Source organism: Pyricularia grisea, assembly GCF_004355905.1.
Source record: "Pyricularia grisea strain NI907 chromosome Unknown Pyricularia_grisea_NI907_Scaffold_7, whole genome shotgun sequence".
NCBI lineage: Eukaryota > Fungi > Ascomycota > Sordariomycetes > Magnaporthales > Pyriculariaceae > Pyricularia > Pyricularia grisea.
The window spans coordinates 1,513,057-1,527,523 of record NW_022156720.1 but is presented as its reverse complement, the minus strand read 5'-3'; the positions used below and the strand labels follow the sequence as shown (position 1 = coordinate 1,527,523).

Genomic DNA, 14,467 nt, shown 5'->3' with positions numbered 1-14,467 from the left:
TCAGTGGGAGTTGGGGAGCGAGCGTTGCTGTGTGCTTGTTTGGATGCTGACCTCCATCCAAGCTCGATGCACGTGTCTTGCATTGCCTTGCCTCTACCTGCCTAAAACTAAGGTACCTACCCTTCCTTACCTGATTGACTTGGAGGATTAATCAACTTACATACACATCAATAAATAAAAATAAAAATACGGAACTCTGTCTTGTCCCAAATTTGGACAACCTTTTCATTTTTCTGGGGGGGCGACCCAGCGAAAAAAGAAGGATTCGCTGGTCGCGCAGCTTTAAACAAGACGATCGGACAACAACAACCCGCACAAGGAAAGGATGACGATGGTCCAAAGGCATTGACCAAGCCACATCAAATATGGAGCTGAGCCCAACGGCAGGCTGGGAGCAGGTCGGTGATAAATACTACCGCAAGGTTCAGCTCTACACCGAAGTATTCGATCTCGATTTGGACCTCGACAATTATGTGGTGGCTGGGGCTCCCGACGGCGGTGCCGTAGCCCTTTACCTGGACGAGAACAAGCTGGTCGAGTATAGAGCAGGTAAAGCCCGCAAGCCAAGCATCGACATTTACAGCTGCGCCGGCAAGCTCATCCGCAGCATCAACTGGGACAAGGGCCCCATCAGGGGTCTGGGCTGGTCCGAGGACGAGAAGCTGCTCGTGGTCACCAAGGACGGAACTGTGCGCTGCTACTACGGATTGCAGGAGGACTTCACCCAGTTCTCTCTCGGTCATGGTGCTGAGGAGTACGGCGTGCATTCTTGCCGGTTCTACGAGACCGGTATGGTGGCCCTGTTGACCAACAACGCCCTCGTCACCGTGTCGTCCTACGAAGAGCCGAGACCGAAACCGCTGGTCTCGCCTCCAGATGGTGAGGTGCACTCGTGGACCATCATAGCACCCAGATACACCCTTTCCCGCTCGGTTGAGGTGCTGCTCAGCATAGGCCAAACCATCTACGTGACCGATGCTTCGGAATGCGAGGACCGCTACCTTGACATTGGGCCATTCACGCATATGGCCGTTTCGCCCAACGGCAAGTTCGCAGCTCTTTACACCCCCGCCGGCGAGGTCCACGTTATTACCTGTGACTTCCAAACTCGGCTGAGCGAGCATGACCTTAAATCCAAGATCCCACCCAAGTACCTTCGCTGGTGTGGTAACGACGCCGTCGTAATTGCCTGGGAAGATGAGATTCACCTGGTCGGCCCAAGTGCTGCCGTGGCTACCTTTTTCTACAACGGCCGCATCCACATTGTTCAGGATTTCGACGGTGTGCGTGTCCTAACCAACGAGACGTGTGACTTTTTGCAAAAGGTCCCCGATGTTACCGAGGAGGTCTTTAGGATCGGCACCGAATCTGCGGCCTCCATCCTGTTGGACGCCGTCGAGCAGCTCGAGATGCAATCGCCCAAAGCCGATGACAACATCCAGCTGATCAGGGCAAACTTGACAGAGGCCGTCGACACGTGCGTCAATGCAGCCGGTCAGGAGTTCAACGTGCACTGGCAGAAGCAGCTCCTCAAGGCTGCATCCTTTGGAAAGTCGGTCCTCGACATCTATAACAGCGACGACTTTGTTGACATGTGCGAAACCCTGCGCGTCCTGAACGCCGTTCGATTCTACGAGGTCGGGCTTTCTCTGTCTTTCGACCAATACCAACGGTTAGGTCCAGACCGGCTCATCGGCCGCCTGCTCGACCGGCATGATTACCTCCTTGCATTGCGAATTGCAGGCTATCTCCGGCTCCCGACTGACCGCATCTACGTGCACTGGGCATGCGCCAAGGTCCGCGTCAGCTCCGACGATGACGACACAATAGCTCGGGCGGTGGTGGAGAAGCTGTCTGGCAAACCGGGCATCTCCTTCGAGGCCATCGCCCGCGCAGCCTACGACGAAGGTCGCACGCGCCTCGCCACGGAGCTGCTCAACCACGAGCCCCGCGCTGGTCGGCAGGTGCCACTGCTGCTCTCTATGGATGAGGGCGAGGTGGCGCTCGACAAGGCCGTCGAGAGCGGCGACACGGACCTGGTGCTGTCGGTCCTGCATGAGCTCCGGCGCAAGCTCCCGCTGGCTTCCTTCTTCCGCACCATCAACCGAAGGCCTGTCGCGACGGCACTCGTCGAGGCTGCCGCCGTGCGAGAAGGCGATAACGCCTTGCTCAAGGATCTATACTACCAGGACGACCGCCGCCTCGACGGCGCGAGCGTGTTCTTGCGTGAGGCCATCCAGCAGCCTGATGCCCGCACCGCCGGCGACAAGATGGCCCTAGCCGCCCGCCTGCTGAGCGACAACGCCCGCGAGAGTGCCTCGGAGCTGCGCGCCATCAAGGAGGCTGCCACCCTCCTGCGCATGCAGGAGGCCTTTGACCGGGACCTCACCGACTCATTCACGGGCCTGAGCGTCAATGAGACCATGTTCAAGCTCATCCGGCTCGGGTATCACGGCCGCGCAAAGAAGATCCAGAGCGAGTTCAAAGTCCCAGAGAGGGTCGCATGCTGGATCAGGTATGGACCTTTCCGATTGCCCTTCGTTACAAGCTGCCGTCAGAACCGCTGAGAGATGTTGTTTTGCTAACATCAATCTCAAATACAGACTGCGAGCTCTCGTTGCCAAGCGTGATTGGAACGAGATTGAAGAAATCTCCAAGGCTAGAAAGAGCCCCATTGGATGGGAGGTATGTCTACCCTAATAGGTCCTATCCCATCTCTTTCTCCAGTCCTTTTCACACGACCACAAACAACCCTCAGGTTACAAAGGCAACAAACTAACCACCCTCCCAAACAAAAAAAAAAAAAAAAAAAAAAAAAAAAAAACAAAAAAACAGCCTTACTTCAACCTGGTCCTCCAAGCCGGCAACCCCCGACTCGCCTCCATCTTCATCCCCAAGTGCACCAACCTCAAAGACGCCACCACTATCGTCATGTACGAAAAGTGCGGCATGCGCATCAAGGCGGCCGAGGAGGCAGTCCGCCTCAAGAACAGGGACGAGTGGGTCAGGCTCATCGAGGCAGCGGGTAAGAACACGACCGAGGGGCGCGAGATTGAGCGCATCGGGGCCGCGGCGTTCAAGAGGGGAGTTTGAAGGAAATGAGGGGGGACGTCACCATGGCCGTAAAAAATAAAATAAAAAAACCCTGGCCTGCTGGTGTCCATCTTTGTTTTTTTTTTTTTTTTTTTGCCCATTTCCCCTGTTGGGTTACCGTTTCCGGCGATCGAATTTTTGGTGGATACTTTTACGTATATACATAATATAATACAACATCTTATGTTAGCGAGTTCGATGGGATTTAGCCTTTGCGTTTTCCCAAACTTTCCCCCCGGATTTGGTTCTCTGGGCTCAGATGCTGATTAAGAGGTGGTCGTTTCCACTTGGTGATTTTACCTTTGCCCCTCAACATCTATCTATACCCACAACTACTACCTTCGGGTAACTACTTCGCACCGATCTAAAATCTTTCCTAAAACTTTACCTAAGTATATGTAAACTCGGTTTAGCCGCCTTGGCCTCAGCTCATCTTTCTAGTCAAAAGTTAAATACACTTCCTTCCGAAAGTTTCGAGAGAAGTAGCATAGAGAGAGAAGAACAACCCCGCAAATAGCATATGTGTGTGTGTGTGTGTGTGTGTGTGTATGTGTATGTGTGTTGGAACTGTAACGTCTCGAAGAAACGGTCTATCATCTGACGCTAAACAAAAATATTGAGATAGTAGTACTCCCACCTTCAAACGTGCGCCCAGAATAACACCCACAGCTTATATCCGTGCGGAGCCCGTACCACGGACATTTTGCAAATGTATAAACAATAATAAACAACTTGAAATAAAATACCAATGCATGCAAGAAGAAACAAAGAAGAAGAAAAAATAGTATAGACCAACCCGTTAACGCCTAACCGTGTCCTGGTACCCCATCCCACGCTCCCCAATCTCACGAGCCGATTACATCTGATTGCAGGCTGTCAAAACCGGATCCAAGGCCACCAGGGGCCCGTGAGTGGGCTGTACTCAGGTGATATTATAATTGTTATATGCACGAAGTCGAATACTTCAAGTCCCCTCCCTGTCAAGTCTACCGTCGATTGCGTCAAGTGCCTCGGTAGTCCCGTGTACTCCGAAACTCTGCATTTTCGGCCGTCAGGGAGCTTGTCACATCTTCACGCCTAGGTGATTGAGAAGGGCTCGCCTCGCGGCTGATAGCTGATTCTCTTGTGGCGTGGCCTACCCGCGGCCGGCGGATGAACGGGAGGGGGACCAATCTCGGTGAAAGCCAAGTCCACGCTGTTGCCTGCTAGGCAGAGCTTTGAGCTGCCTAAGCCCTCGCTATGTCGTCTATGCTGGTAACCTGCGCCCCACCCGCGTTGTGAGGCGTCATTGAACCTTCTACCACCGCTGGGGACGCCAAGGTTGTCGATGCCCCTAGTCTCGATATCACCCCGCCATCAAAAACCCACGGACCAGCGTCGTTTCTCGGTGTGATGGGCCCCTCGGTAGCACCAAGCGCTGCAGGACCATTTGAGGCAGGCGAAGGCGTGCGAGTCTGCCGTGGGTCCCTACTCGGGGATGGTGTATCAATATCCATTTCCATGGTGCTCGACGGGACTGGTCTTCGAGTCACGTCTGAGGAAGCACGTGGGATCGCCATCGGCATTGACGTGGCGTGTAATAGCGTGCCGCTGCGACCTGGTGTTGTTTGTGACACCGTGCCATTCGTTTGAGAAACAACGTCCGACATTCCTTGAGCGCTGGATAATTGTGGTTGTGCCTGCAAAGAATCCGAAGACTGAGATGCGACAGCCAATGAGTCGGTCTTGGGTTGCGTGGATGCGGACGTGTTAGAAGTGTCGATTACCTCCTCCTCTGAATCCAACTGCTCCCACTCCTCCGGATCCTCGACTTCGGCTTCGAGATCGGCAGCTGCTCGGCAGTTGGGGCAGATGAATATCGGATATTGAGGAGACATGAGGAGACTCTTGATACATTTGTAGTGCCACGTGTGCGAGCATGGGGCTACAAACAAACATTGGCACGGCTGTACAACGCTATCTGTCAGTGGATTTCCTAGACCAGAGTGCAGAACGCTGGAATGCCACTTACCGCAATCGAGTTGAGACATATGGAGCAATCCTGTGATGTCTGGCTGGAGCTGTTAGGGTCAGACTTGGTCATGTTTCGCAGCCGCTTGTGCGTCGTCATACTAGAGAAAAAAAAACTGTCAGCTTCTGTCTACCGTAACACAGACACGCGAGATGGTTTGACCTACTTAAAAGCGTTCAGCTTGTTTTGCCAACCGCGGTTGAGCTCAAGTCGCATTTTGACGCAGCGAAATATCATTTCTTCGCCGCCTTTAAAGTCTATACCAAGTTGCACAATGTCCCCATCGTTGACTGGGAAAGGCTTGGACTCGGTGCCAGGAGGGCTCAACCGTATGTGGTTGAGGAAGGTGCCCGAGGAGCTTTTAACATCCTTGATGTACCACTTCCCGTCCTCATTCCAGAATTCACAATGCCTCCTGCTCACAACTTTACTCTTGAAGCCTACGGGAGCCGCCGAGGGCACGTTTATTGGAACATTTGGCGGCACATCACGCTCCGAATATCGACCAACGCGTATGATTTCAGTGCCCGTAGGTAGCGTCCGCGACACGGGAGTAAATGTGAGAGATGGGCGCGTCGCTCTAGGATCGCAAAATGTAGTGAATCGAATTGATGGCATCACGTCCGTGCTGGAGCCTCCATTCTGAGCCAGCACGGTCGCGTCCGAGGCCGTGGCCGCACGCATTCTCGTCATTGTGCCTGCGGCGGTGTTGACGTCGTCCAGATCTAGCGCCGCTGGCTCAGCGTCGGTCCCAGGGCAGGTCGTGTGGGGTGATGGTAGGTTCGAAGGTCGCAGTCGAGGAAGCACAGAGTTTTTTGTCGACGAAGAACCTGTCGCCAACGCCTCGGATTCAGGCCCTGGTTTTGTTGACGCTGAAGATGCAAATTCTAACTGTGATGAGTTGACGGGAGGAGTCGAAGACAGGAAAGGAGAGGGGCTCCGACGAGTGGTATCAAATGTGTTATCAAACGTCTCAGGGGATAGAAACAGCGACGCGGATGCGGGCCCTAGCGAGAAGCGATTATGTCGAGTCGGCGAGATCGGTGGCGGCGTAGTTACAGGAGATGTGCTCGCGGATGCTGCGGCTGCAGCACTCAAGACGCTAATCGCAGCAGTAGTCGGCGTCGGTGAGGATGTTGGTGAGTAGCTGACTGATCTAAAAAGTCGGCTTACCGGGCGGCTGGCTTTTATCTGGGCAGGAATCGTTTGCGGATTGAAGGTGGACGACTGCGGCGGGGGCGAATCGGGGTTACCCGGACTGGCAGGGTTGCTGTTTGACTCTTTGTGCAAATCCCTGTTCAGGAGGTGGTTCTGAGTATAATTCTTTAGGTAGGAAAGACCTCGCAAACGGCTGCTTCTGTGACCTGAGCTGCCGGCCACCGTGACAGCAGCGGCAGCAGTAGCAATGGATGGGGATGTGAATGTGGTGGATGTGGATGTGGATGTGGCGATGTTTGTGCGAGGAGGCTGAGCCTGAGCGTTGGCGGGTGAGACCGATGGAAGAGATGTGCCTGGCGACAACAGGGGCGGCGATGAGGTCGCTGGGCTCGGTTGTTGGCTGAACATCAGGGTTTCCTGGGGATTTTGATACCCACGCAGTTAAGGCAGGTATTCGTCAGGCATGCACTGACCCTACAACTCTGGCGGCAGGGGCGCCAGGGGGGCCAGGGATAGTGGAGAAGGTGGACAAGCAATTCAATACAAAGGGAAAGTTTGGGTTAGGGAATGCCTTGTAACGGTACGGCACAATATGGGGCGAACAAAGCGAATAACAAGTCGGTCGGTTGGTTTATCTTGAGTAGTAGCAGCAGCAGTTAGGACTCAGGCTTGCCAGGTAGGGCGTGCTCAAAGATTCATGGAGATCAGGTGGAATATGCAGGAAAAAGAAGAGATGGAGCGGCGATGGAGGAGAAAAGAAGCAATGAAAAAAAAATAAGAGAAGACAAGGAAGGTTTCGACAGGCATAAAACGGCGGGTGGATACCTTTCTTTACCTTGTGGTGGCAGGCAGGTACAGAACAATGTTGAACATGGTTTGTTTGTTTGTACGGTACTGTACAGTACCCAGTCCAGTCCAGTCCAGTCCAGCCGAATGTCCGAAAGAGAAAAAGAGACAGTCAAGAGGAGGTTCCTTTTTGGTTTCCAATCAATCATGCAAGCGAAGTTGTGCACATCATTCGGACATGAATAACAAGCATTTCGACTCGTCAACGGCTCCCACCCATCGGCCCAAAACGTTCTAGGCAGGCCGGGTGCCAGGTCCCATGTGCCATGAGATCAAACGTGAACCAAGTTAGTGAGATAGCTACAACCCTCACCGGACAGGCTTGTTGCTCGTTGGCTGGTCGGCCGCGCAGGTCTGGTTTCTTTCTTTTCTTGCGTTTGCAACCTGGGGGGGGGGCGTCTTGATCACTGATGCAACCCAAAGCCCACACGTTTGTACAGAGGGTGCACTAAACTACAGTAGGCAATTGTTTCCTTGTCAAGCTTCTCAGAATGGTAGTGACTGGCATTCATCCGTGGATGCACTTACTTTGTACGGTAGTGCCACTCCAAATACAATACAGTACAGCTACAGTACAGCCATTCCGGTACAACACCGTTACTCTTAGCACTATACAGTATACTTAGCGGTCACCGCTGGACGGGACGAGTCGTATTTTCCCCTCTGTGCCACGCCCATCCTGGGTCGATCCATCCAGAAGCCCCTCACTCAGCCTCGACTCGAATGAACGAACTCCAAGCGATAATCTTGCCTGCAAAAGTAATACAAATAAATGGCCAGGGATTCTCATGAATACCTACTTTTACCTAAAATCATATTTGAGAAATTAAATGCGAACAACCCATAATCCCTGATCAAATGTAACTCCTTATTCAACTTCATATCCCAAAACATGGACAAACGAGAGAGGCTTAAAAAAGGTTACGGAAACAAAATAGAATAAAATAATAAAAACCAAAAATAAAACCAAAACATAAAACAGCAGCAACAGCAGCGAAAACCACTATACCATATTGTAATGAACCCTCAAGGGACATGACCATCTGCAGGAAATTGGGGTGTGTTCCACTTGACAGGGCAGCCGCCGCTACTTCCCGTCATGCGCAAATGTTTGAGTGGTTCGCCTGTTGTTTGGCCTCGTGCTGCTCAACCCCGCAGCATTGAGCAGATCAGGAGCCAAAAGGCTGTCGGATCAGGCCTCCCTTCGAGGTATATATCACGTGGTGACGGGATCAAGTGACAAGGTGTGCTAGTATGCGCACGTGACAAAAAGTAAGCGAATTCGTAAACGGTTTTCTTAGCAGCCATAGCTTAAGGGTCCCTTAGCCTATCGATAACGACCGCAATTTTTTCCAGGCCATCAACCCATAGGGATAGGGCCTTGAAGCGCAGACGCGTCTACAGTGCAAGAACCCCGGTCTCGGCCATACGGTAAGACGCCTTGTCATTTCAGCAGAAATATCTTTTGACGATAATATCAGAATAAAGATATTCACGACCAGCGCCGCGACGTTCAACCATACATACTGGTCGGCACGTTCCACCTTCAGGGTTACGGTGCAGCGAACAACAAGGCACCTCCTACCAGTCGTCGATGAGAGCACATTGAGCTACGAGAACCACTCAATAGTCGCCAACACCAGCGCATGCGATGCTTCGAACCTGCTCTGCCAGGCTCCCTGGCCTGGCACGTACATACACCAACCGTGTGAGCAGGTCAAAGCAATTGTCATCGCTTTTATCAACATCTGCAAAAAGGACGTTTACGGATGCCGCCCCTTCATCGAGGGTAAGGAAACCTTTTTTTTAGCTGTTTTTAAATCACCAATCTTGATTGATACTCACACTCGCTCGCTCGCTCTTGTTAGGAACCCACTGAATTAGATAATGTTACGACACTTCCAAACGGCATAAGGGTCGCCTCCGAAGCCCTGCCAGGGGCCTTTTCAGGAGTTGGCGTTTATATCGATGCAGGTTCTCGGTATGAGAACGACTACTTGCGCGGCGCCAGCCATATTATGGACCGTCTTGCTTTCAAGTCGACACAAAAGCACACTGCGGATGAGATGCTGGAAGCGGTTGAGCATCTGGGTGGAAATATCCAGTGCGCTTCCTCGCGAGAGTCCATGATGTACCAGGCTGCCACCTTCAACCAGGCCATTCCGACTACCGTTGGTCTGTTGGCCGAGACAATACGAACCCCTAAACTTACAGACGACGAAATTTCTCAGCAACTCGAGACGGCCCAGTACGAAGTTACGGAAATCTGGTCAAAACCCGACCTGATATTGCCCGAGCTTGTTCATACGGCAGCTTTCAAGGACAACACTCTTGGAAACCCATTGCTTTGCCCCCAAGAGAGGCTAGGGTCCATCGACCGAGACGTCATCTCCGCGTATAGGGATGCATTCTACCGCCCGGAGAGGATGGTTGTGGCCTTTGCTGGTATTCCGCACATAGATGCTGTCAAGCTTACGGAGCAGTACTTTGGGGACATGAGGGGAAAACCTCCGCCAAAACCCCAAGAAACCGCCACAATAGCGTCAGATGAGTCTGCAGCTGCACAGCAGCAGCAGCAGCAACAACAACAACAGTCTGGCCTGCTAAGCAAGCTGCCATTCTTCAAAAACACCTCCAAACCCACCTCCTCCAGCCCATTACCCACGGCTCCTCTAGACACCGGCGCTTCTCACTACACCGGTGGCTTCCTCACCCTAGCTCCCCAACCTCCCCCGTTGAACCCCAACATACCCAACTTCACCCACATTCAGCTCGCGTTCGAGGGTCTTCCCATCCTCGACGATGACATCTATGCGCTCGCGGCTCTGCAGACCCTGTTAGGCGGCGGCGGCTCCTTCTCCGCCGGCGGTCCGGGCAAGGGCATGTACTCGCGCCTCTACACAAATGTCCTCAACCAACACGGCTGGGTCGAGTCATGCGTGGCATTCAACCACTCCTACACCGATTCTGGTCTCTTTGGCATCGCAGCTTCGTGCTTCCCTGGCCGCACTGCCAGCATGCTGGAGGTCATGTGCCGTGAGCTGAGGTCCTTGACGCTCGACAAGGGCTACTCGGCCGTGACCCAGACCGAGGTCGACCGGGCCAAGAACCAGCTGAGGTCGAGCCTGCTGATGAACCTCGAGAGCCGCATGATCGAACTCGAGGACCTCGGTAGGCAGGTTCAGGTCCACGGCCGCAAGGTTCCCGTGCACGAGATGACGCGCCGCATCAACGCCCTGACCGTTGAGGATCTGCGCAACGTCGCCCGCAGGGTGGTCGGCGGCATGGTCGAGAACCCGGGCAAGGGCAGCGGCGCCCCGACGGTCGTTCTTCAGGAGGCGACTGCCGTTGGTGTCACCAACAAGCAGTTAACTTGGGACGAGATCCAGAACATCATTCGCCAGTGGCAGCTTGGCAGGCAATGAAAAGGAGGGTTCAGATCAAGTCAGGGAAACCCCCCTTTTTTCTTGTGTGATGTGTACAACATGATGTGTTTTTCTTGTTTAAAAAAAAAACCCCTTGTAAACTAAAAAAACTGTAATGGTGTCTGTCGCAACTACCATGTGAATATAGAGACCGACATGAGAGCATCCCATCAAAGCATTAGTAATAATCTAGTCTAGAGGGAACTTGAGATGCATCTTGTAAAAACACTGGTTGATGTTTGCTCTATAATCATGATTACAAAATATCTCACATAATCCAACCAACCCATCGTGTTTTCCCAACAAAAATTGGCCGCCTTCCGGGTATCCCTGTATGTATTTGTCTTTTGTTTTGCTGGTCGCAAAATTCTAAAATCTTAAAGCTTTGAGCGAACGGCCTCTAGTCTATATTTGACATCCTTCAACGCTTTGGTCACGGGCTTCCAGCTGTCAAACTGCTTCAATAGCTCCGTGACCTCTGACGACAGTTCCGTCTTGACAAAATCCTCCTCCAAAAGACCACGCATGATCCAAGGGAGATGATAAGGGTTGCTGGTGGTGATGCCTTCGTGCTTTCCAATCTCGCAGGGGATCTTGCCTACATCGCTTGTTTCTAGCGCATGGGACACGGCAAGACTTTTTTTTTCGGGTTATACGTGTTTGTTGTTAGCAGGGTGCCAGTTCTATAGTTGTTTGAAACGAAAATCGCTGAGATCTGTCACTCACTCGTAAAGTTGCGGGTCATCGTAGAGCGTAGAATGCCCGGCTCCCGAGTAGAGCGACCCTGCCAGCGGAACGCTTAGTTCTCGAATGAGACCATGGTCCGAGATGCCCATATTTCGGAGCTTTAGAGCGAACCCAACCAAGTGGGCGATGCTGTAGATTCATGGTGTGAGCCGTTTTCTTCTGTTTCTCTAGCATACCGCAACTCATATGGTGAAGGAAATACTTACAAATCCGCGGCGTGCACCCTCGCATCACTTTATTTGGATGGCTCGTTAGTATAGGATTACATCTTGGTCGTTTTTGTTCCAAACTTACACAAATACCGCTCTGAAAAGCAGCGGATGATTGGCGGGTGAGTGGAGGGCAGACTGTTGTGAGGCAAAGTCAGTATGGCCGCAGAAGAGCTGCAGAGTGAGTTAAGCCACTTGCCTCCAAAGGAACGACCTGATCGTCTATGCTGCCTATATAAGTAACCCTTACGCCATACTCCAGTACAACCTTGAGAGCTGCCTCATAGCGCTTTGACACCTCGCTTTCAGGGTTTCCAAACTGCTCGAGAGAATAGTAGTGTTAGTTGTAGCTCATCAGTTCGTGTTTGGATCCGGAGCTATTAGACTTGCCTCCCACAGTTCACCTGCGGATCCCATCAGCATACCCATGCCCGATTGATAGCTTGGAAATGGTCCGAGTGATACTCCAGCTGCTCCTCTGTCAGTCATGGCTTCTGGTTTGATTCGCATGGTAGTGTTTAGCGTTGCATTCACTCACCCATTGCACAAACACCAATCCGCGGCGTCGTGATAATACCAAGCTCGATAAGCTTAGCAACCAACATGATGCTGACTGGGACACCCTGAGAGTGACATGCTACCAATATCAGATCGGCCTTTCGAATAGACTCAATCCAGTTCAGAAGCAGCTTCCAAAGATTCTCTACTCTTTCTCCAATCTTGCCCTCACCCTCAAGTGCAACCTTCTCGATTTCGCAATCCTGACAGCCATGGCTATCAGCCCATCGACGTATACTGTCGGCAGCATGATTTGCGAACCTGATGGATGTGCCGGTGGGTTGACCGATCATGGGACGCAGGTATGTGGCTGGAAACAGGCCATGAACCCCGATAGCCAGTGCCTTCTTGATTTTAGGTGGTTCCTTGGTGAGGAATGCGTGGTTCACCTGGGGTTTCTGATGAGTCCTGAGGAGAAATTGCGCAATCTGCTGGATGATGGATGGATTTTCTTTCATCCTATACGTAGACCTAAAGGACGGCAATAGCAGGTTCCCGGCTGAGGATTTAACGGCGCCACCCGCGGTAGAACTTGTAGCCTTGACGCTGGAGTCTGTCTTGGTGGTAGCGACAGATGTGGCGGTTGAGGGCCTGGTGGTAATGGCAGGATCATCGACATCCATCGACTGAGGCCGAACACGCTTAGACTTCTTCGGCGACTCTTTAGTCTTGGACACGGTAGACGGTGCGGCCGGAGGCGCATTATCTACTGTACTAGCAGGTTCTGGATGAGCTTCTGAGCCTTCACCCATGACCGCAATCTCTCCGGGCTCCCGCTTTGCGACACCCTTGCCAGGCCCCGTAGACTTGGTGTTCGAGTCCCTAGACCAAAACGCCCAGGTTGACCCCGCCGGCTGGGCTTCGGGGGATGTCACGGAATTATCTGACATTACCACATCTTCCCGATCCTTGACCGGCTCAGTGACAGGATCCGACAAAGGCTTGGTATTCTGAACAATATCACTTTTAACCGAGGTCGCTTCTTCTGGCGGACCCGTGCGGCTGGTGGGCCAGAATCCAAACCAAGAAGTTGCAGGTTGCTCGGCACGCGGCTCTGAAGACGAAGGGGGTAGTGCGGTCGGGGTTGATATGGCATCATAACCTGGATTGCCATTCTGATTCTTTGAGTCGTCCTGATTGCTATCCGGCGCCAGCAAAGGCTTGGCTTCCGGATTTTGGGCCTTGGCATTTTCCGGAATGGAAGTCGACTCCACCCCCTGCACCGGAGCGGGGGCGGCAGACCGGCCAAGCCATCCTAGCCATCCAGAAGAAGTCGCAGGCCTTTGTGGTAGTTCAGCCACGCCCGTCGGGCGTTGAAGTTCTGGAAGCGGAGGGTTGTTATCTCCGCCAGTTCCTGTGGCGGGTGTCCCATCATCCGATTTAGTGCTAGTGTGTCCATTAGACTCAGCAGCGCCAGAATCAGATGGATGTCCATGGCCTGTGGGTGTGTCCGATTCCTCGACCGGCGGTAATTGCGAAAGAGATCCAGGAGTATCACTGCCGCTGTCCGTACTCCTCTTGGTATCAAACCGTGTGAGATTTGGTATTGTGTCAGGCTTCAATGTGCCACCTAGTATTGACTCGCGGGCGACCTGTGTGGAGGCACCGGCTTTCGACCTAGGTGCCCTAGGCCATGAGCCGTACCAGCTTCGGCTTTTGTGAACCTGCTTTATAGGAGGTTGTTGTTGCTGCTGTTGGGCATCTTGAACCAGAGATAGCCGACTGGCTGAGGCCGATGCGGCTGTGGCGGCCGAGAATGGAGCAAAAGTCGTCGGAAGGGCTGGCGATGATGCTGAAGCGTGAGAAGATGAGACTGCGCGGGTTGGGAGCGCCGTTGGAGGTTTACTGGAGGATGTCGATGGAAGCAGAGGGCGCGATGTGTTTGCCTCGGTGGGATCTCGACGCGCTCGTTTGCGGGGGCTCATCGTGGGCGGCGGGATCAACTACAACAAACTTGGCGTCGCCTCGTTCCCGGTGCGGGTCAAGTTGTGTTCATGGTTCGCTGTTCTGTGTAGGAATACACCTAGTTTTCAATCTACAGTACGTTGTTCTTTTTTGTTTTCGTAAGCCCGTAGCGAAGTACCTAGATTAAAACGATCGATGGGAGATTGCAATGCTAGAACTAGTCCCACCGGCTCTCTATTGTCAAAGCCGCGCTGTCTACTAGGTACTGCCTGCGCAACGGCTCAGCCGTAGCCCGAGACAAGCAGCGTCATGGATCCACATCATGTCAGCCGGGGGCCCACCTGAGGGGTACCGCGGGACTGTAAAAAGCAGCAGGACATACTGTAATTCGGACCCCTGGCTAGGTGTGTTATCGCAACCGTTATCGGGCGCGCCCCGCAAATAATTTTTTTGCTGAACAGATGCGCGCGCCGCTTCGAGGTCTAGGTCGAGAAATTGAAGTCGCTCCTGCAAAA

General features: G+C 52.8%; 4 protein-coding genes across 4 annotated transcripts; 2 read left to right on the top strand and 2 right to left on the bottom strand.

The window, feature by feature from the left end:
- Positions 1-175: 175 nt before the first annotated feature.
- Positions 176-3,205, top strand: PgNI_09463 (uncharacterized protein). The gene is made up of 3 exons (XM_031129447.1): positions 176-2,515; positions 2,604-2,685; positions 2,836-3,205. Exons 1-3 carry the CDS (start codon positions 366-368, stop codon positions 3,091-3,093), a joined length of 2,490 nt encoding a protein of 829 aa, XP_030977682.1. The 5' UTR covers positions 176-365; the 3' UTR covers positions 3,094-3,205.
- Positions 3,206-3,267: 62 nt separating this feature from the next.
- Positions 3,268-7,025, bottom strand: PgNI_09462 (uncharacterized protein). The gene is made up of 3 exons (XM_031129446.1): positions 5,271-7,025; positions 5,105-5,204; positions 3,268-5,039 (listed from the first exon to the last, which is right to left on the bottom strand). The coding sequence occupies exons 1-3, from the start codon at positions 6,668-6,670 to the stop codon at positions 4,320-4,322; spliced, it is 2,220 nt and encodes a 739-aa protein (XP_030977680.1). The 5' UTR covers positions 6,671-7,025; the 3' UTR covers positions 3,268-4,319.
- A 1,182-nt stretch (positions 7,026-8,207) lies between these two features.
- PgNI_09461 (uncharacterized protein) lies at positions 8,208-10,533 on the top strand (the record flags this gene model as incomplete). Its single annotated transcript, XM_031129445.1, has 4 exons — positions 8,208-8,317; positions 8,465-8,539; positions 8,590-8,897; positions 8,993-10,533. The coding sequence occupies 4 exons, from the start codon at positions 8,208-8,210 to the stop codon at positions 10,531-10,533; spliced, it is 2,034 nt and encodes a 677-aa protein (XP_030977845.1).
- A 377-nt stretch (positions 10,534-10,910) lies between these two features.
- PgNI_09460 (uncharacterized protein) lies at positions 10,911-13,972 on the bottom strand (the record flags this gene model as incomplete). The annotated part of the gene is made up of 7 exons (XM_031129444.1): positions 10,911-11,169; positions 11,260-11,409; positions 11,487-11,513; positions 11,575-11,627; positions 11,740-11,808; positions 11,915-11,967; positions 12,028-13,972. The coding sequence occupies 7 exons, from the start codon at positions 13,970-13,972 to the stop codon at positions 10,911-10,913; spliced, it is 2,556 nt and encodes an 851-aa protein (XP_030978085.1).
- Positions 13,973-14,467: the final 495 nt, after the last annotated feature.

Bases quoted from the DNA above. Each gene is read 5' to 3' on its own strand.
- PgNI_09462 (XM_031129446.1), bottom strand. From the start codon at position 6,670: ATGTTCAGCCAACAACCGAGCCCAGCGACCTCATCGCCGCCCCTGTTG. The intron at 5,205-5,270 runs GTAGGTCAAACC...TTTTTTCTCTAG, and splicing joins AACAAGCTGAACGCTTTTAA to TATGACGACGCACAAGCGGC. The intron at 5,040-5,104 runs GTAAGTGGCATT...AGCGTTGTACAG, and splicing joins TATGTCTCAACTCGATTGCG to CCGTGCCAATGTTTGTTTGT.
- PgNI_09463 (XM_031129447.1), top strand. From the start codon at position 366: ATGGAGCTGAGCCCAACGGCAGGCTGGGAGCAGGTCGGTGATAAATAC. The intron at 2,516-2,603 runs GTATGGACCTTT...TCTCAAATACAG, and splicing joins AGGGTCGCATGCTGGATCAG to ACTGCGAGCTCTCGTTGCCA. The intron at 2,686-2,835 runs GTATGTCTACCC...ACAAAAAAACAG, and splicing joins AGAGCCCCATTGGATGGGAG to CCTTACTTCAACCTGGTCCT.